This window comes from Manacus candei, unplaced genomic scaffold (genome assembly GCF_025592945.1).
Source record: "Manacus candei isolate 608988 ecotype Guabito, Panama unplaced genomic scaffold, ASM2559294v1 h1tg000063l, whole genome shotgun sequence".
Classification (NCBI taxonomy): Eukaryota; Metazoa; Chordata; class Aves; order Passeriformes; family Pipridae; genus Manacus; species Manacus candei.
The window spans coordinates 4701989-4722584 of NW_026138111.1; the positions used below are offsets into that span (position 1 = coordinate 4701989).

At 36.3% G+C, this 20596-nt stretch overlaps 1 protein-coding gene across 2 annotated transcripts in view; it reads left to right on the forward strand.

The window, feature by feature from the left end:
* TBC1D22A (TBC1 domain family member 22A) overlaps positions 1-20596 on the forward strand; it is a 164384-nt gene that overhangs the window by 89488 nt on the left and 54300 nt on the right. For both annotated transcript variants that reach the window (XM_051805182.1, XM_051805183.1), the window contains exon 11: positions 6640-6767. In XM_051805182.1, the coding sequence (XP_051661142.1) occupies positions 6640-6767 (128 nt within the window). The remainder of the gene's footprint in view (positions 1-6639; positions 6768-20596) is intronic.

Below are 20596 nucleotides of genomic sequence, written 5' to 3' on the forward strand. Positions count from 1 at the left end.
ATCTGCATCTGGCAACCACTGGTGTTGAGATTTTACTCCATACCCTTACCTTTGTCTCCCATAAGCATCCTGGCTTTGAACAATACAGAAATTATTCAGAAGGAGAGAGAATTCAATTAAAAATTAGCTTTCAGCGGGTAGAGTACTCAAATGTCATTGACTGGTGACAAGGTTCTTTCTTTTGGACTGCAAGTTCATTATGTGGGAACCTCAGTCAGATTGCACCAAGTCAGGTGGGACTGTTGATCTTCTGGAGGGTAGGAAGACACTGCAGAGGGATCTGGACAAGCTGGATCAATGGACCAAGGCCAGTTGTGTGAGATTCAACAAGGCAAGGGGCAGGGTCCTGCACCTGGGTCACAAAATTCCCATGAAACGCTCTAGGTTTAGGACAGAGTGGCTGGAAAGCTACCTGGGGGAAAAGGACCTGAGAGTGCTGATTGACAACCGGCCGAACATGAGTCAGCAGTGTGCCCAGGTGGCCAAGAAGGCCAATGGCATCGTGGCCTGTATCAGAAACTGTGACCAGCAGGACCAGGGCAGTGATTGCCTCCCTGTACTCAGCACTAATGAAGCTGCACCTCAATTCCTGTGCTCAGTTTTGGGTCCCTCATGACAAGAAAGACATTTTGGTGCTGGAGCATGTCCAGAGAAGGATAATGTTGCTGGTAAAGGGTCTGGAACACAAATTTTATGAGGAGTGGCTGAGGGAGCTGGGGGTGTTTAGTCTGGAGAAAAGGAGGCTCGGGTGAGATCTTATCACTCTGGAAAACTGTCTGAAAGGAGGTGGTAGCCAGGTGGGGGTCAGTCAGTTCTCGCAAATAACAAGTGACAGGATAAGAGAAAATTGTGCTGGGAGAGGTTTAGATTGGATATTAGGAACAATTTCTTCACCAGAAGGATTATCAAGGCGTGGAACAGCCTGCTCAGGGAAGTGTTCGAACCACCATCCCTGGAGTTATTTAAAAGATGTATAGAAGTGGCCCTTAGGGACATGGTTTAGTGGTGGGCTTTGCTATGTTAAGTTAATGGTTTAGTATCAAGATCTAACAGGTCTTTCCCAGCCTAAATGATTATATGATTCCATGAAAAACAGGAGTGCTAATGTGTTTCTTTTGCATGTTTTCTAAGGATCAATGCACAAAAATAATTGTGCATGTAAATAGCAGTGCCAATAAGCTTCTGTGGCAAAGGATGGCTCATTATTTTACTGTTAAGTTTGGTATGGTGTCAGAGCACTTACTCTTCTAGCTACTGTGTGCTTTTTAAGAAGAATTGTGTTGCTCTTCATGAGAAATACTCACTTTTCTTCCTTTTGTTGAACTAAAAGGCCTCTTTGCCAGAGATTCTTAGGTTAACTGTATTTTGGATAACTTTTAAGAAATAGTACTTTTTATATTTACAAGTACACAATATTGATAAAATGACATTAAAAATGAACTGCTCAGGGTATGAAATATGAGTAAAAAAATGAACCTTAAGTAATATTCAAAATTTCAAAACTAGGTCAAAGTCAAACATCAGAAGAGATTGCTAGGGTCAATAGGAATCTTTCAGTAAAGGTGAACATCAAAAGGCTAATGTTCTGAAGTGATAAATTATACAGATAGATGTGGTGGCACCATGCCGTACCACTGCAATTTGGCAGTTTGTGCATAATTTTATATTATTTTGCACTTCCTCTTTGCTTATGTGTAAGCTTGCCTGGGGACTGGTTCTAACACCATCTCCCAGTCAGGACAGCAGTCAAGTCATGCTTTAGTACAGGTTATTTCTGTCCTTAACCATTTAGTTTGTGATTCTGTAGTCACATATAGTTTTAATTTTGAAATCAGCCTGAGAAGCTGACTTTGAACACGAAGAATAAATATTTTATGTGTATAGGCCCTTCTGGCTTGAGGAGCATCTGTTTAAGGTGGCTCAATAAGTGTATTTAATAAAAATATGAATAGTTATTAAAAAGGGATTTTATCTACAAGTTACCTATTTTTGCCAGTATGCTACTTTGGAATGCATCTGTATAATGTATTTTATCCTTAATCAGAAGACTTCCTTCACCCAAACTTTATGTATAGATTTATTGAAAGTATCGGGGAACTTATTAAATATAATTCTTATTTATTTAGAATAAATAAGACAAGACATTGGAATGGGCTGCCCAGGGAAGTAGTGGATTCTCCGTCCCTGGAGATTTTTAAAAAGAGACTGGATGTGGCACTCAGTGCCATGGTCTAGTCCGCAGCGGTAGTGGATCAAGGGTTGGACTTGATGATCTCGAAGGTCCCTTCCAACCCAGCTGATTCTATGATTCTCTGATTCTATGAATTTTGATTAAAGAATTAATTTTTTAATTGTAAAATAATTTTTCTATCAGAAACTTAAGTGGAAGTAGTTTATATAAAATACTTGAAGTCTTAAAGATGACAGTAATGATATATTTTCTTGTTCATTGCTCATACATACTTATTTTCATTGAAATGGAAAATTTAGATTTAGATTATGTTGCTCCAAATTACCTTTATCAGCAAATTAGCCTCTACTCACAATTACTTACAAAGTAGGAAGAATTAGCTTCTTTACTCAGTGCATCTTCTATTCCAGTCTTACATCAATTGACTGTAATGCACAGAATTTAGTAATCCATTTTTCAGATTGCTTAGACTAGAAAGCAACCTTCAAGAAATTCATTATTCCCATTAACAACTGTAGCTGAAATATCACAACTGGCACAATTTATTGTTCTTCATTACTTACTTTCAGTGGCTGCAAGCAACCAAATGAAATTTATTTCTGCTGTGTGAAGAACAAAAATATTTTTGAGTTAGTAACTTCACTTAGAAATAAAACTGACTTTTTTGCATCCTGCTTGATGTAGTGGATTATCTAATTATAGTAGTCTGCAATATAGGTATCTAAATGTGACATTAAAAAAATGGATTTAACATAGTATCTCACTTCAATGTATTTAACTTGCAGCTAAATTTGCCTGGAGCAAAGGCAGACACACTGTAGTAATTTAGTATTTGTCCTGAATAAGTGACCTAATAATGGTGCACTGGGCTGAGAACTGGCAGAGGATAGTCCTCAAAAGGTTGCAGTGAATTAGGCTACATCTGTCTGGCAATCATTTACCAGTGGTGTCCTTCAAGGTTCAATTCTAAGGCCACATCTCTTCAGTATTTCTATCAGTGATCCAGATACAGGAGTTGAACGCATCATTAGCAAGTTTGCTGATGATACTATACTGGGAGGTGCTGTTGTGTCTCTTGAGGGATAAGATGCCTTGCAGAGGGATCCTGTTAAATGGGAGCACTGGGCAGTCATCAATGATTTATTCAAAATTTGAAAATTTACCAAGAACATATGACAAGTTCTGCATGCGTGATAAAGTCACGCTGACCGTAAGTATAGACTGGGAGAGGAGTGGCTGGAGACCAGCCCTGCAAAAAGGGATCTGGAGTTCTGGTTGGCAGCAGCTCAATAGGAACCAGCAGTGTGCCCTGGCAACCATGAGGGCAAACCCCATCCTGGGGTGCATCAAACACAGCATCACCAGCTGGTCAAAAGGATTAATTATCCCACAGTGTTCAGTGATGGTGCAGTGTCACCTTGAGCACTGTGTGCAGTTCTGGGCCCCACAATTTAAGACAGATGTGAAAATTCTTGAATGTATTCAGAGGAGGGCAAGAAATCTGGTGATAGGGCTGGAAGGCATGTCCTGTGAGGAGCAGCTGAGGACTTTGGTCTTGTCTAGTTTGGAGAAGAGGAGGCTGAAAGGTGACCTTACTTTCCTCTATAGCTTCCTGAGCAAGGGAAATGGAGAGGGAGGTGCTGAGCTCTTCTCCTTGGGATCCAGTGAGAGAAGGCGTGGGAATCATTCAAAACTGCACTAGGGGAGATTCAGACTCAACATTAGGAAGTATTTATTTAACGAGAGGGTGCTCAAATGCTAGAACAGGCTTCCTAGAGATGTGATCTATGCCTCAAGCCTGTCAGTGTTTAAGAGGCCTTTCAACAGTGCCCTTAACAAAATGTTTTAACTTTTGGGTAGCCCTGAAGTGGTCAGGCACTTGGACTGGGTGATCATTGTAGATCCCTTCCAACTGAACTCTTGTAACTGTTTAGGAGTTAGAGGCATGAAAACCTTTGTGTGGAAAATGAAAATACAGAGGCTTTTGAAACTTCTACTGTCTTCAAAATGTGGTCTTTTACACATAAACTGCCTTGCTTAATTTTTAAACTTATATCTCTAAGGTTGCAGAACATATATGGTTATCACATTTGTCTTCTCTTTCTAATAACTTTTCAAGCTTGAGTACTTCCTTCATCATCATTTTCCAGAAGGAGAAACTTCTCCATTGTGCAGAATTGCAAGACTTTTGTAAAGCTCATTTGTTGCTTATTTGAAAAACAAACCAACCAACCAACCAACCAAAAACCAACCAAAAAAAGTGTGACCCAGATTGCTGCTGAGGAAGGGCTACAGAGCAAGCCCCACAGTTCACTGTCACATTTGGAGTGCTGGCTTGATCCTTGTTGCACTTGCACAGTGAGAGCTGAGAACGATCCTTGATATTGGCTTTTGTCTCTCTGCCAGCTAGGGCAGCTAATGACTTTTGCAGAAATCCTGGGAAAGAAAGATGTAAAGGTGATGGGAGGCTATTAGGTTTGTAGAGAAAGGAAGAAGATTAGTCACAAGACCTTGACTCTGGAAGGCTGAGGCTGTTATGGGTAGTGGAAAATCCATCACAAAATTCTCATTTAATTTTAGAAATATTGACAATATGTAGGCACAATATACAGTGATAAAGCTGTAGTACTTTTCCTGTACACATAATGACAGAGAAGGAGAGGGACTTGATGAGATCACTTAGAAGAGCACAAGATCATTACTCCTCCACCATCATTCCCTACCATTTCACATCCCAAAGCAGAAGTTCAGTCTCTTGTACAGCAGAAGCATCTAATTAGCCGGTTAGTGTTATACATGGAAATGAAATGAATAATTTAAAGATTCACATATTTTTATATATAGCTATGAAAAAAAAGGTTCCCAGGACAGGTAACTGATGTTTCTAAGGTGTGCATATAGTTTTATATATTTGTCTATATTTATGTTATGGAAGGGACTGCCTTCAGCAACATAGGTACCAGGTCTGCTAGGAATTGCTTTAGCCATAGATAGATGGAGGCTGACATATGCCATGGAGAAATACCGATGCTTTATACATTTTTGTGGATATTTGTTTTCAATTATAAGTGAAGATGGGATATTGTGATAAATGGACCTTTGGAGTAATATGTTGTGATGTCTTATTTTTTAAAAACCTAATTGTTGGTTGTTTTCAAAATCTAGAAGATTTTTACTTCTTGTTTCCACATTGAAACAACTATATTATATTGGCTGACGCTTTCATATAGCCACAAAATGCATCTTGAGGGGAATAAAAACATTGAACAGCTTCAGTCTATATTATAATTTAGTATCGCTTCTGTTACCTTAATTTTTAGGTAGTGTTTCCTGTAATAGTGTTACCATACTCTCAGGATTATTTTTTAAATTAATTTAGTATTTTAGTGCCTTTTTAGATCTTTCTGAGAAATGTGAAATTTGGAAGATGAGCATTTACTCATTGTTTTAGCTGATAATACACCTTTTTGAATGAGGATGAAGGATGATCTGGGTAGAAAAAATCTCCCAAGAATGTATTTGTATACAGAAAGACAGTAGGAATGTCTTATTTAGGCATTAACAAAGACTTCTTGTCATAAATTTGTCCAAAACAAGACGTTAGCATTTCCGCAGTATTTGTCATTGACACCACGTAAGTATGACCATGCTAGTGTCATACTTGAGCTTGTTAACTAAAGCCTGTTAAAAGAGTGTCTGTGATCCTTTTTGAAGAAAATTCTGCTAAATATAGACAAGCCATGTAGTAGATTAGTTCTATTAGCTCTAGCAATAACCCATGCAAGTGATTATCACAGCTTTCAAATAGTAAATGTGCTACAATAAACAATAAACAGTGTTTATAAGTACTGTTTTAGAAACCATTGGTTTGTACTGGCTTTATTTGCATTTATTTGTTATACTAAGAAATTATTTAAGCTACAAATTGGTTTTCTCACTATATTTCCTACACATTAGTCTCACTTTTTTTTTTTTTGGTCTCAAGTGAAGGCAACCTTTATATATTCTTTCCTTATATTTCTTTGACTTCTTAATTTAATATTGTCTTTTTATTACCAACACTTTATTTTTGGAGACCATTATTTTAGGAGGCCACCTTGTCTCTTGTAGTCTTGCCTCAAATAATTTGTAGCCTAAGAAATTAATGAGGATATATGTACCTAATCATTTCACATTATATATTTTTGGAATATATTGTAAGCTCTGACATTAATGTTTTCTTAAGATAGCGCAACTCAGACCAGCCATCTAGAGGCAGAAAAATCAGTCCAGTGTAATGGTTAACTAGTTTATATTTTGAGTATTTTCATTCAGTTGCAAGAACTTGCATGCACCACCACGTTTTATTTGCTTGAGGTTGGAGGAGTATTTTATTGTTTTAGACAGTGCATTTAATACTTAAGACTTCAGAAAAGTTGCAGTAAAATACCTGTTTATTCTGTCTTCAGAACAAGTTCATAGGCACTTGGATCAGCATGAGGTGAAATACTTGCAGTTTGCTTTCCGTTGGATGAATAACTTGCTGATGAGAGAAGTTCCTTTGCGGTGTACCATCAGGTTATGGGACACATACCAAGTAAGTACTTTTTTAAACCTCCATAACTCTGGTAATGTGTTTTGGACATCCCAGTGTCTTTGTGAGTGGTTTTTCTTGAACATTTGCAATAATGTCATCTGAAAATCATCACAATAAGAGAAAAAACCTTTAATGATCACTGCTACTGAGAAACATATGATGTCTTCAGTCTTCTTGCCCTTCAAAACCAAACACTTAATGTCATGATAGTTTATAGTACTAAAATGAATACTCACTCAGAGTTAATGTCAATATTCCCTTTTGTCTCTTCAGAGAAGCAAAACATTGAATTGTGCTTAATCAATGCCCTCCATCGACTGTGAGTGCCAGGCTTCTTATTGCCCATCTGTTTAACTACTCAATCCAATACTAGCTTTCAGTCTTCAGTTTTCAACATCCATCCCATTGTCATGTCTTCTTGTCTTCTATTGTTTGTCCAGACAAAACTCTTTATATTACTGACCTCTGGTTGCAGTAATTATTTTTCCTCAATAATTTCTTTCCTGACTGTCAAGAGAAAGAGTTGATATTGGAGAAAAACGGTTTATCTGTTCTTAGTTCTATTACTCCATGTTCCAGTAGCTTCTGGTTGCAGTTTCTAACTATGTGTTTGAACTATATATCCTTATCTACCAACTTTGTTGTTGAAGTTAATGGGAAAAAAAAAACAAGAAAAAATTAAAAAAGATTTTAAATTCCATAAGGATTTTCAACTGAATTAGTTAATAAACATGAGGCTAACTCATAATTTGTCTCATAAAGAGATGTAACATCTTTAAATATCAGTGTCTTTATATTTGTTCATTATGTAGTAATGTCCATTTAGTTTCATACACTTTAATGGCTGTTGCTTCCATCTGGGGTCCTTTTGCCTCCTTTGTCTCATTATAGTATCTGTTATTCACTGTAATATCTGTTATTACCTGACATTTTATTCCACTGGAAAATATTTATTCTGTATAAGACTTTTCTGATAAATCGAAAGATCGAACTATTTAAATGTTTCACTGTAGCTAGTTTATCTCCTTTTGAATAATTTTGTCGCTATTGCTGGACTATTTCTGAGTCTTGAAGGTTTTTTACATGCTATTACTTAATACTTGATCATTAGCTTTATCTGTGTGTTAAAATCATGTAAGAGCACTTCCTTAATCCAACTAACCAGCCATAAGTGCCCAAAAAAATGATGTTTTTTCCCAAAGCTTCACTTTGAGCTCATCTGTGAGTTATGATTCTATGATAACTTGAGAAACTTCCTTTGAAAACCAAGTCTGTGGCTAATTTTGCAAACTATTGCCATGCTGAAGGGAACCCTTTCTCATTACTGGTCCATAGGCACCTCCCAAGGTACACTTCAATGGGATCTTTATCAATAACAGGTTTTTCTGATGATTTAATTATGACTTTTAACAAATTCTGCTATATGGCAGTAGTTCTCTGGAGTATTTAAAAGCTTAATACTTAAATATTTACATGGGATTTCCAAGTATATCTTTTAAATGAAGGTTTCTTATACCTAAATATCTAAATTTAATTCTTACACCTAGAGTGGGACTATTTTTGTATATTAAACAAGCTTAAGGAATAATTCTGTGTTTTGACTCAGCAGGTGCAGCAGATCTGTGCTGTTTTCTAGGTTTCATTATTTAGTAGACTGTAGTGTATGCATTTCTTGTCTAATAGTGTATTTAAAACCACTAAGAATATCTTAATGTAGACACCTCTATTATCAACCTTTTTTCTGAACAATCTCAAGCAATTCCTCAAATTGCTAATTAGGTTTCAGTTGTACTGATACTGAACTTATTATCAACCTATAATATGGATCTTATCACCCTGATAATATGGATAATAAATGCAGTTAACCTGCAAGAAAGAGCCAGTAAAATTTGGGAAAAGTTTTTGCTGAAGTGTAAAGCATTATAGATTTTTACACAAATAGCTTGTCACTAAGCGATTCCACTGCATGTGATTTCTTACTTAATAATTTGCAACTGTATCAGCAGTGCTGCTTTTTGAATGCAAAACTCTTTAGAGATGGAATTTGTTCAGTTGATTGTATCATCTGATTTGTATTCTTAACTGTAAAGCCTAATATAGGCCAAAAGATTGTTTAAAAATATATTTTAAAGAAGTTTTTCAGAGGGTCTAGCTATGGATGAACCTGTGTTGTTGGATTTGAAAGATCGATGTAAAATGAGTAAAGGCAAGAAATCTAATAGGGGATGTTATATTCTTCAACCATTGTAAACAGAAATACCTTTAGCTTTGTCAAGTGTGAAAGATTCCACAAAACAAAATAGTGTAATGTAGAACCTCAGTTTTATCTTTTATTATATCTTATCTTTTTATCTTATATTTTATCATCCTTTTTGACATAAAGGATTGGTAAAATGAAGTAGCATGACAGCTGAATTATTCATGAGATATGAGTGTTTAACATATTTCTATGGACTTACAAAATGCAAGTTAGTTTTATATTTGTTCCTTGCCAGAAGCAAGGGTTTCTCTTTATCCAGATGGAAAAGTAGATGTGCAACTCCAAGGAATTATTAAAAGTTTGCTTACAGAAATTAACATGACTACCTCTTACTCCCCCTTCCCCCACCCCAAACAAACAAACAAAAAGAAAGAGATAAAGAGGGGGAAAAAGTATTATACAGAATAATCATTTTTGTCTGGTCATGAGTCATTGGAATTTAAGAAGTGTGCAAAAATGCACACTTATAGTTTTTTTCCTATGTTTCTATTTTTTTATATAGACTCAGTCAGAAATTTTCATTCCCTGAACATGAGGATGATTTAAATCTGTTTTCCAGTAGTTGTCTTGTGTTTAGTACTCATTTAAAAAAAAAATCAATTAAAGTTGAAACTGGAGTGCATTTCTCAACAGACACTGTAGAATCTATAAAAGAAAGACATTATTACTGCTCTGGTCTCAATCAAAGCCTTAAGCCATCTGAGACAAGAGACTCAAAATACACCTACTGAAAGCAGATTTAATTTTCCATGGCCAGGAATATAGAGAGCCTAAGAACTCTCACTGTTCCAGTGGTCTGGTTTTTTTGTTGTTTTTTTTTTAATAGAAAGCGTGGTTTGGACCATAAAGATCCTTGAACTAGATTAAGTGGACAAAACCAAACATTTAGAGTGAGAACAGAAGAATGGGGAAGGTATATGGTTCAGTGACACAACAGCTTTCTGTGACTTTTTTACGGCCAACTTTATTTTTTACCAGTAAAAGCTATCCTGAATAATTTTGTGTCTCTACCAAACTAATCTTTTTCAAGACCACCTGGTATTCTAGTGAGCAACACGGACCCTATTCTGTTAATTTTGTTCTTTTAATTCATGGACACTTTCTCTCTTGTTTGACAATAATTTACTTTTAGAATCCTGCTTAGTGACCTTGTTAGAAGTGTCTGGATATCTGAATATTTAATATCCAATTACTAACATGTGGGTAGGATCATGTCTTTCAGATTTCTAGGCATTTGTCATTTTGACTGAAACTGGCCAGTAGGTTAAATGTGGGGGAGTAGAGGAGGCAGACATAGGGGGATATAACCTTTCCTGACAGATGTAAAATGTGAACATAAAAGTTTGATTTTCTTAGGAAATAAAGTTAGAAATACTGTATCGCTTGGTAGTGACACTTCTTGTCCACCTGCCATATACTGTAAGAGAAACCAGCTCCTGGATTAAAAAGCAACAGCATACTCTGGAGCCTGTACTCAGGTCATGCCTCTCCCTTTGGTTCTTCCACCTCTTGTTTTCTCTTGGGAGTTTTTTTTAGCTTCTTTCCTGGGAGCTGGAATTCACCATCCTACTGTCTACTGAGCCCAAACTTGATCTTGCCTTCTTTCACTGTAATTCAAGAACACCTTTTCATATTGTTCTCTTTAGAAGTAAATGTGAAAGTATGATTTAAATCAAATTTAGTTATTTGAAACCATAGGAAGTTGTGAAAAGATTGCAACACTGGCAATCTAAACATGTTCTTGTTTTAATATAACATCCTTATTCTAACTGCATTCCTTTGGAAGATTCTTGATCCTTTTGTATTCAGCAAGTATTTTCTCTTGTGTCAATACGCTCCTGCTACATAAAGCTTCCATTCAACTTGAGCAATTGAAAAGTTTTTATACACTTCAAATCTTTGTCAGGAAACTCACTGTCATCACCTTCTACCACATGGATAGTTACCTTCCGAGATAACTTTGTTGCCTGGGCAACCTTCCACTGTCAAGAGTTGTGCTCATTAGGAATTTATTGTGGCAGGCAATTATATTTCAGTGGTATAGCACTGAAGTCAATGACCTCTTATTGTTTATTCTGTACTAACTGCAATCTGGAATAATGGAAAACTCAAAGAAAAGAAGGTAAGAGTGTTAGTCCAAAAAAGAACCACACTGCTTTATCTTTTAACTGTATATATATATATATAACTTTATGTAGAGTCTTTAACATGCCTAAGGATTATGTGCACAATGGAGAAAACCCAAGTTTCTTAAGGAATAATTCAGCTTTTCGGTGTGACACTAAAATACACTCATTCACATTGATATATGAATATCAATCTGAGGTTTTCTCCTAGAACAGAAAAAAGCCAAATGGTATTTGTAGAATTATAATGATGTGTATGTACTATTTGTACCCTTTTGTTGATCATCTAAGTCTAGTTTGTTAGTTGTTCCTGTTTATTTTGTAGTTTCTTATGGAGAGACAGGGTTCCCAAATTCTTAGTGAAAGCAGACTAAGGGGGTTCTGATTTTGCATCGGACCACGTTCTTGGACAGAGCAGTATTCCCATTCAGATTCCAAACTATGATCTGCAGTTACACTAGCACTTACACTAGCAATTATAAAACTGACTGTAGCTGCCTCTGTGAGATGCTTAAATATGACTCCCCATAAAAGTTGAAATTGTTATCTAGCACAAATGCATGCCTTTGAATGGGTTTGCATATTTCTTGCCAATCCATGGGAATTTCTGTATTTAGAGGTCTGACATATCTAGGACTAGTTCAAGTTCCTAGTCTCTGGCCTTCCTATCTGGAGGCTTACCAGGGTGGGGTTCAGTTTGAGATAAAAATGCAAAAACATAGGTGTCTTACTGTAAGTTTGTGTGTGTTCATTGCTGTGTTAGGTATCTGAGCTTCAACTAATAAATAAACACAGAGGAGCCTAGAGAGAGATTTACAGTGATTTATGAGATTGATCGTTTGGAGTGGCTGGTCAGCTGAATCCCTTTTTAGGCTGCATTGAAGATACTCACTACATCTTTATTACCTGTGTAGCTTAAGTACGCAGCATGCTTGTAGACACTTAAATTTAGAAGTCTTTGTCTCAAAATGGAAGCTCTCTGAGTTTCTGTGAAAAGTGTGTTAAAATTCCTTTCATAATATTGTAAAGGGCTTTTAATGACATGACATTCTTTATCACTAGATCAACTGTTTTGATATAAGTAAGTGTGGATTCCAAATATGTTCATGTATTGCCAGTTTTTGTCTGGTTTTCTTTAGTAGCATTCATTGACATCAGGAAAGATTCGGTGTAGAAAATGAAAGAAGGAAAAAGTTGTGTACCCCTGCTCTCCTAGGAGGAAGGTATTTAGACATGCAAAAACTGTACAAAACCAAAACTCAGTGGTATGCATAGGAAAGCCTGTAGGTTTTTCTAGGTTCGAGTTCTTAAAGGCAGCTTCCAGTACTGTTCAAATAGATGTTAATTTTTCTGTGATTAAATGGAAGTTGATTGTGAATGCAGAGAGGATGAAAGTACTTCTCTTATGCTTAGCTTGAAGAATGTGAATGATCTCATTGACTTCCATAGAGCAACCCATGAATTTCGTTATTTAAGCATGTACTCTTAAGTGCTTTACTGATCAGGGTCTTGATGAATGAATGTAGGATGCTAGATACAGTCTAGAAAATAGTTTGTTTTGCTCGTTAGCTACTTCAATGTAGTCGGTGTTTCTAGAGTAAGGCTTTATTAAAATTGATATTGTTCTTAAAGACCGAAGTCTGAAAGAGAATTGTGTTGCTATACAAGAAGACAGAAAGGAAGATTACCTTTCTCACATCCATATGCTCTTTAATTTTGTGCATCTTTTGGATACACATCAGACTTCCCTAACACTTTTCTGTAATTTCAAAGGTATTTTTAAAATTAGTATCTCTATTCCCCATGTATTCCCTTAGTCTCTGGATTATGTTTGTATTTTTAAAAGTTCTCAGCAGTGCCCGGTGAGAGGACAAGAAATAGTGGACACAAATTGAAACACATAGAATTCTATGTGAACACAACAAAACACTTTTTTGTCCTGTGAAGGTCATGAAACACTGCCATAGGTTACCTAATTTATGGGGTTTCCATCCTTGGAGATATTCAGATGCCAGCTGGACATGGTTGCAGACAACCCTGTCTAGGTGACTCTTCTTCAGCAGATTATTAGGATCTTGGGAGGTCCTTTCCAACTTAAGTGATTTATGTTAGACATAAGTTAAATGAGTGTGTATTAAGAGTAGCTACTTCACTTCTGTTTTGCCTATGCAGACTGGGAAGTGAGGAACTGAGAATATATCACATACTTTTTAAAAAGGGTTTTCTTGCATGTGTCTGAAAGGTATTTGTCCTCATTTTGTACTTGAGACATCTAAATGAAGCAATCACTAACACATTTTTTGCCTTTGCTTCCACATATGCTGTTGTTCATTACTGCAACTTTCCTTCACTGATCTCATGCTTTCCTGCCCCACAATGTGCTGAATCATCTAGAATGGCAAAGGTGAATGTCTTTCTGATGAATGAGCTGTCAGAGGTTTCCTGGCATGCTGGACTGTCTGTCTTTGTAGTAATTTCACTGTTGCTTTCAGATGGTATGATTTTCTGTTGGGTAAATTTTCATCTAGATGAGTTTAATGATCTGTCTCCTTATATGACTGTGTAACTCTTTATGGTGGCATAAATGAAATCACCTAAGTACATGGAAGGTGGTGAGCCTAAGCTTATTTTTCCTAAAGCAACTATGGAACTCCATTGTTAGGAAGTTTTTCATAAAGCTGTCTTTGTACATGGTTTATTTCCTTTTTCCATTCTGGAGGAAGTCTGCATACGTGGAGAGGATTTTGCATAGCCACATCTCCTCTTGATGTGGAGATGCGAACAAAAGAATTTGGCCCAACTGCCTCACATTATAGGCAAATCAGCTAATTGTCAGAGCAAGAATGCTGGTGTAGAGGTGAAGTGTTACTCAGCACCATTCAAATAGAAGACATTTATGCACCAGGACAGGCTGGGGGCTGACCTGCTGGAAAGCAGCTTTGTGGAGCAGGACCTGGGGGTCCTGGTGGACAACAAGTTGTCCGTGTCCAATGTTCTTGTGGCCAAGAAGACCAATGGTATCCTGGGCTGCATTAGGAAGAACATTGCCAGCAGGTTGAGGGAGGTGATCCTGCCCATCTACTCAACCCTAGTGAGGCTGCACCTGGAGTACTGTGTCCACTTCTGGGCTCCTCAGTACAAGACATGTGGAGCTCCTGGAGTGGGTCCAGTGGGGGGCTATGAAAATGATTAAGAGTCTGGAGCATCTCTCTTAGGAAGAAAAGCTGAGGGAACTGGGCCTGTTCAGCCTTGAGAAGAGACAATTGAGAGGGGACCTCATCAACGTCTGCAAGTATTGGAAAGGAAGGTACCAGCGCATGGAGCCAGGCTTTTCTCAGTATTGCAAAGCAATAGGAAAAGAGGTAATGGGCAGAAACTGATGCACAGGAAGTTCCACCTGAACATGAGGAAGAACTTCTTTACTATGTGGGTGAGCACACGCTGGAACAGATTGCCCAGGGAGGTTGTGGAGTCTCCCTCACTGGAGAAATTCAAGAACCTTCTGGATGCAATCCTGTGCTGTGTGCTCTCAGATGACCCTCCTTGAGGAGAGCAGTTGGACCAGGTGACCCACTGTGGTCCCTTCCAACCTTACCTATTCTGTGATTCTGTGATTTTATTGAGTTCAATGTGGCATTAAATGAATTTCTATTAGATAACAAATAAATTACTCCACATGTTCATTAAGATCTATTTACAAATTTATTTTCCTATTCCTCTAAAAAAAGAGTTTCTTTGATGGCTCTTCAATGAGGAAACTCCTTTGTTAGTGCTCCTTATGCAAATAGGACGTCACTTTCTAGATTAATTGATTTTATGTTCAGGGTACTTTGTTAATAAAATGGCATTAAAGGGAGAAATATACTTAGTATAAGAAAGAAATAGTAAAACCTCATTAAAAAAACTTTGTACACTTTTACTTTGTTAATATGCTTTATAGTTATCCCAGATGTTTAGTGAAGTAGGCTAGGTTAGTGTCAGATTTCAATCTCCTTTGACTATTGTTTCAACTGCTCTCGAGTGTATGGTTGTTCTCTGAAAATGGTACTCCATGCTTTCTATTGATTGAGTAGGTATTCTCTCAGGACTTGAGTCCTCTGAATGACCATCTTCCGAAGTATCACTACCAGATATTTAATTCTGTTACTTCTGTAGTCTTTGTCACACGGATCTGCATAAACCAGTGCTTCTGAAAAGTAGGTCATTCTTTACATACAGTATTCTAAATGTTGTAACGTGTTTTACTTCAGTTATTCCTGTTTTATCTTAAGAATATTGCTCTACTGTCTGTGTAATATGCTATTTTCAGTTATTAAATTTCATTATGAACTGCCAATACAGTAATCTAAAACTAGTATGCAAAAGTCAAAAAGATTTCCTAATTTTAACTGTGCACAATAAAAATTCTGTAGCCAAAGGATGGCTGTAGTAATAGATAACTGTAAGTTTGTCTTTGGGGCAGTTGTTTATGGCAAACTGGTTCACTGTTGATAAAAAATACCTTTGACGATGCATGAAGCAGCTCAGATCCAAGCTACTGACTGCTCTCAGCTGCATGGCTTTTACAAACACATGGTTTTCTCTTATAGTAAGGAAAGGAGAGTAAGCTTCCTTCATTACTTTAAAAATAGATTGTTGTTATTAGATCTTAACCACTACTGAAAAAAAATCAGATGTATTGTAAGCGTTATTTAATACAATATAGTAAAATAATTGCCACTGTCTTTGTAGGATGTTCAGTTAAAATTCATCCAGTGTAAGTTATGCTTGGTTGTTTCACTTTTTCTGCCTTTAGGTACTCTTAAAAAAAAAAGAAAAGAAAAAAAAGAAAGAAACAAGGGGAACACTGCATTACAAGCTTTCTTATCTGAAACTTCTTGGATCTTACTGATTATGGGTTTTCTTCTTATACCCCTACTGTTCTTTAAACATGAGAGTTAGTGTACACAATACTATTGCATTCTGGTTTTGCTCCTGTTTGTGTCATGGATGCAGGGACTCCCCAGTGTAGGTTGTGAGCAGGTCTGTGGAGTCAGTGTGTAAGTCACAATTCCCAGGAGAAGGAGCTGGAGCACAATAGGAACTTTGCAGGGCACCCCTGCAATGCAGGATGGAGCTACTCCTTCCTCTCATCAGCTTTACTGACATGTCTTAAGACTACATTACTACATTACATTATTAAGACTAAATTACTGCATTAAGGCTACACTACAGTTTCAAGTTTTTTACTTTAGTATTTTAAATGGGAGTGTCTTTAGTTCTGTTTTCTGAACCTCCTGTTGGTTGGTTATTGGTGTTCATAGAGGTGAATGCTAACAACTAAACCATGACTTCCATTTGATTTTTTCCTTTTCTTTCTGATATCTTGTTGTTGTAAAACCTGAACAAATGTAAATAAGTTCTAACATTGTACAGTTCTCTGGTTCCTTGTTTCAAATTTATTAAAGCATCCATAGCTAACACAGCCTGCACAGAAAATCTGTTTAGCTTTCAAGATAATTTTAAGTCTTTGTCATTGTATAAGACATAATACCTAAATTCAGACACAACCTTGGAGGGGCGGGGAGGGGGGAGAAAGGGCAAACTACGTTTCAACAAGTCCAGTAAAATCCAGTAAAAATAACTTCTTTATAGTAGCAGAAATTGTGAAATTGATATAATTACTGTTTGTTTCTGGAATGCATAACTTCATTAGAACTACATGAAATATTAAGAATCTTATCTTCTTTTGTCTCTCCAGAGCTTTAGCTCCTAGTAATGATCACTACTTCTTTAATATTCTGGCCTTTCTTGTTTTCCTGATACATGACAGTTTTGTGCTTTACTCTGCCACTTGCATTGTCCTTGACTGTCTATTTTGAGAGCAGTTCTGCCCTTTCTTCCAGTCTCACAGGGGTTCTTGGTTCTTTTTCACTTTTCCTTCTCCATCCTATTCATGGGTGATCTGAGACTTTCTTACAACTTCGCTGTCAGCTTGTGCTGATGATTTGCATATCTACTTTTTTTTCCCCCTGACCTGTCTTCCTTAGTTAAGATATGCATTTCAGAGCATCTGTATGACAGTTCTCCCTAGATAGCTGATGACAATTACTGATACCAAGAATTCCTCTTTTCCTGAATAAAGCTCTTGCTTCTCTTATTTTGTAACTTTTTGTAGTAGATACAGCATAGGATTTTTTTGTTAAACAGATTTTTCTCTTACATTTTCCAGACAATCTGTGCTATACTTTCCTCTCACAGAATTTCAAAAAGCTCAATACTTATTCTTGTTTTGAACTTTTGTCTAATAGGAATAATATGAATCCCTTTAAATCACACAGAATACTTAATTTTCTTCTTCTGTCATTACTCAGATCTTCCATCATTCAGTTCCTTCATTTTCTTGCCATTTTTCTTCGTAAGTATTCATGTGGTTATCCCAATTTAGTTTCTTTTCTCCCAGCAGTGGTTTGGGAATGACTGATCAAAAAACTCCCAACTATTTCAAAGTGTATATAAATCTGTGCTAAATTTTGGCTGTTCTGTGCTTGGTTGGAATTAATTATAGTGTGAAACTGAAATAATGATACACATGCTGCAGTATGTAGGTGAATATGAAGAGATTCTAAAGTGATGCCTAATGTGGCATCAGAAATGGACAGTGCTTTTCAAATTAAATCTGATTTCAGCTGCCCTCTGAACTGTCTTTAATAAGCGTTATTCCACTGAATGTTTGCCACCTCTAACTATTAAGATTAATTTTGAAACAACAAAAAATTTCAACATAGGAATCTTTAGGTGGGCACTGGTTCACAAAGTAAGTTGTCCTGACTATTCAGATCTCTGAACAGAGTATATAACATTAAAGTACAATTGGTGAAATATGTCATTGTTCTACTGGTTATTCTGATTAAGTATACAAATCAGTTATTACTAATAATACCCACATATTTTAAATTAGTGAATTAATTTGATACGTCTGTCTTCTGTTTTAAATTTTGTCTAGTCTATTTGTCTATTTGTAAACATATGTCTATGAACAAACACTCATTTCTATATTCAACTTTTTTGGCTACAATAATCCATTTTCACTGTGTATTTAATAAAGCAGTTACCAAACTTGTACATGGGAGTCAGTGGGTAAGATTCATTTCAGGCAACTCAGTTGTCTTCAGTAGTGCTCCACACGGTAGTAATATCTTTCAGTGAAGCTAAAAATCAAATTTCTCTAAAATGCTCACTCAAGACTAAGGATAATCCCTGAGTCACAACTTGAGCATCATTACTGTGCTGCGATACTGTTGTGACTTTGTGAACAATGAAAGAGTTTACCATGTGAAAATAGCTGTTGTGGGAAACATCTTTGAGAGATGGTGACTCCACATCTGCCTTTGTTTTTGAAAGCCATGACTGGTGGTAACTGAAGGAAGATAAGTTTCTATTCAGGCTAGAGGTATGTGGGTTAAATTCTGGAATTGTGTGTTTCCGCAGTAGAGAGGGAAAAATAGTACTTGATTTTTATTTAATAAAAAAGTTTATTGTAGAAAAGAATTATGTGCCTTATATAGCTTTCTCAGTTTGTATTAACCCTGATGTTTGAGAAATACAGAGTTCATACAATCAGATAGAAGTTGAATTGTGTTTTGCAAATGGCACAAGTTTCTCATTCATGTATGCTGACAGAGGTTGCAAAAAATGCCTTTGGGAACTTAATTTGAAGGTAACTTGTGAAATGAGTTAAAAAAATCATACTTTTTTTTTCTCTTAAGTGCCTCTGGTTGAACACTCCAAAACTGGTAATTTGAAGTTGAACAATACCCTTTTTTCTGATGTTTATAGTGTGCTGAATTTAGCTACTATTATTTTGAAAGGTTGAATATTATAACACTAAGGATACTTCAGCCCTTTTAGCAGACTAATAAAGTACACTTGTATTTAGTTGATTACTGTGATTTCATTCCACTTGCAGAACTTCACAATGCTTTAATTTCACCCAGGCTAGCTTTTATTTCTTCACTGTCTTAGTCAGCACTGACAATTCACCAACCTTTCTGCCTTTGTTTCCAAGTCCTCTAACTGCAGCTTTCATATTTTCCGTTTTTTTTCCCTCTTCCCCTTGAAATTAAAAATGTTTTTTTCTCTCTAGAACCATTAAGCTGTTGTTTTAAAGATATATTTTTACAGCCATGGAAATGAGAACTTCCAGCTTTTTTGAACAATGTGGTGTTAATAGCCATGCAGCTGGTTACACAGGTTTGTACTTGTAGTGCTTATAGGCAATATCCTGTAGAAACCTCAGCCCAACTTGCTTTGATCTTCCCATCATCTCCTATTGCTTTCAGTTACTTGCTAAGGTAAATGCAAACATAAGCTTTCAGGTAACCCTATTTGATCCATCTCATATAGTCCTGGATTAAGTAGGCACTTTATTATACAGAGATCACTACAGACTGTTGAATTATTCTTAGTCTGTAGCTAAGGTTACTCAGTGCATCTTCAACATCTGCTGAAAAAATGTAGAAGCCGCGCACATTTCTACAATATCCATTTCAGGCTATTTGTGCTTGGTTAAGAAAAGCTGACGTATCTAGATGATCTGACATTACTGTATCATGGTAGAATCATTGGGTATCATTATACAACATAAAATTCATCATTTATTTGTGCAACCATAAATCAGCCCAACAAGTCGCCTTGTCATAGAAAGAGCTCAGATTAGTCAAGCAGGACCTGCCTTTTATAAATTTTTCAATTTGTGTCTTAGTAATCTTTTTCTGTTTAGCTCAATAATTTCAAAAATTGTCATGTTGTTTTCCCTATATGCAAAGTAGTTACAGATTTCATGTACATTTTTAAAATATAATTACATCTTCAGAAGCAAACACACAGGTAACTATGCTTCATTTCTTTTTGACTTATACTTTTGTGAGAAGTATGTGTTTATAAATGCCATCATCAAATGCCATTCAGTGTGTTTCAGTTTGTTTTCCATGGAAATTACCATTGGAAAACTGTGAAAGCTTTTCAATTTAAATGCAGTAGCATCCACTAAGGAAGTTGCAGTACCTGTATTTTTAAGGATGGCATATGTTGTTGAAACTGATTGTGTTAATCAAACTGTCAGAATAGTCCTTCTCACAATATTCTTCTTCATAAATCCATTAAACGTCTGAATTTGTGGTTTATGCCATTTTCTTAGCAGAAAGTAAGCATTGATCACACTCAAAAGATTTAGAAATGAGGATATTAACAAAGATTTAACTGTCAAGCTGATACACAACTGTGAGTAATGAACAGGAAAACCGATGCCAATTGCTCATCAACAGTAATTAAAATATACTGATACTTTATAAAGAACTAAAGTACATAGATTCTAGACTTTTTAATATAGCATTTCAATCAAAGATACTTTCCTCTTTGGGGATAGCTGATTAGTAATGATTCATACAAAGCCCACGTTATCT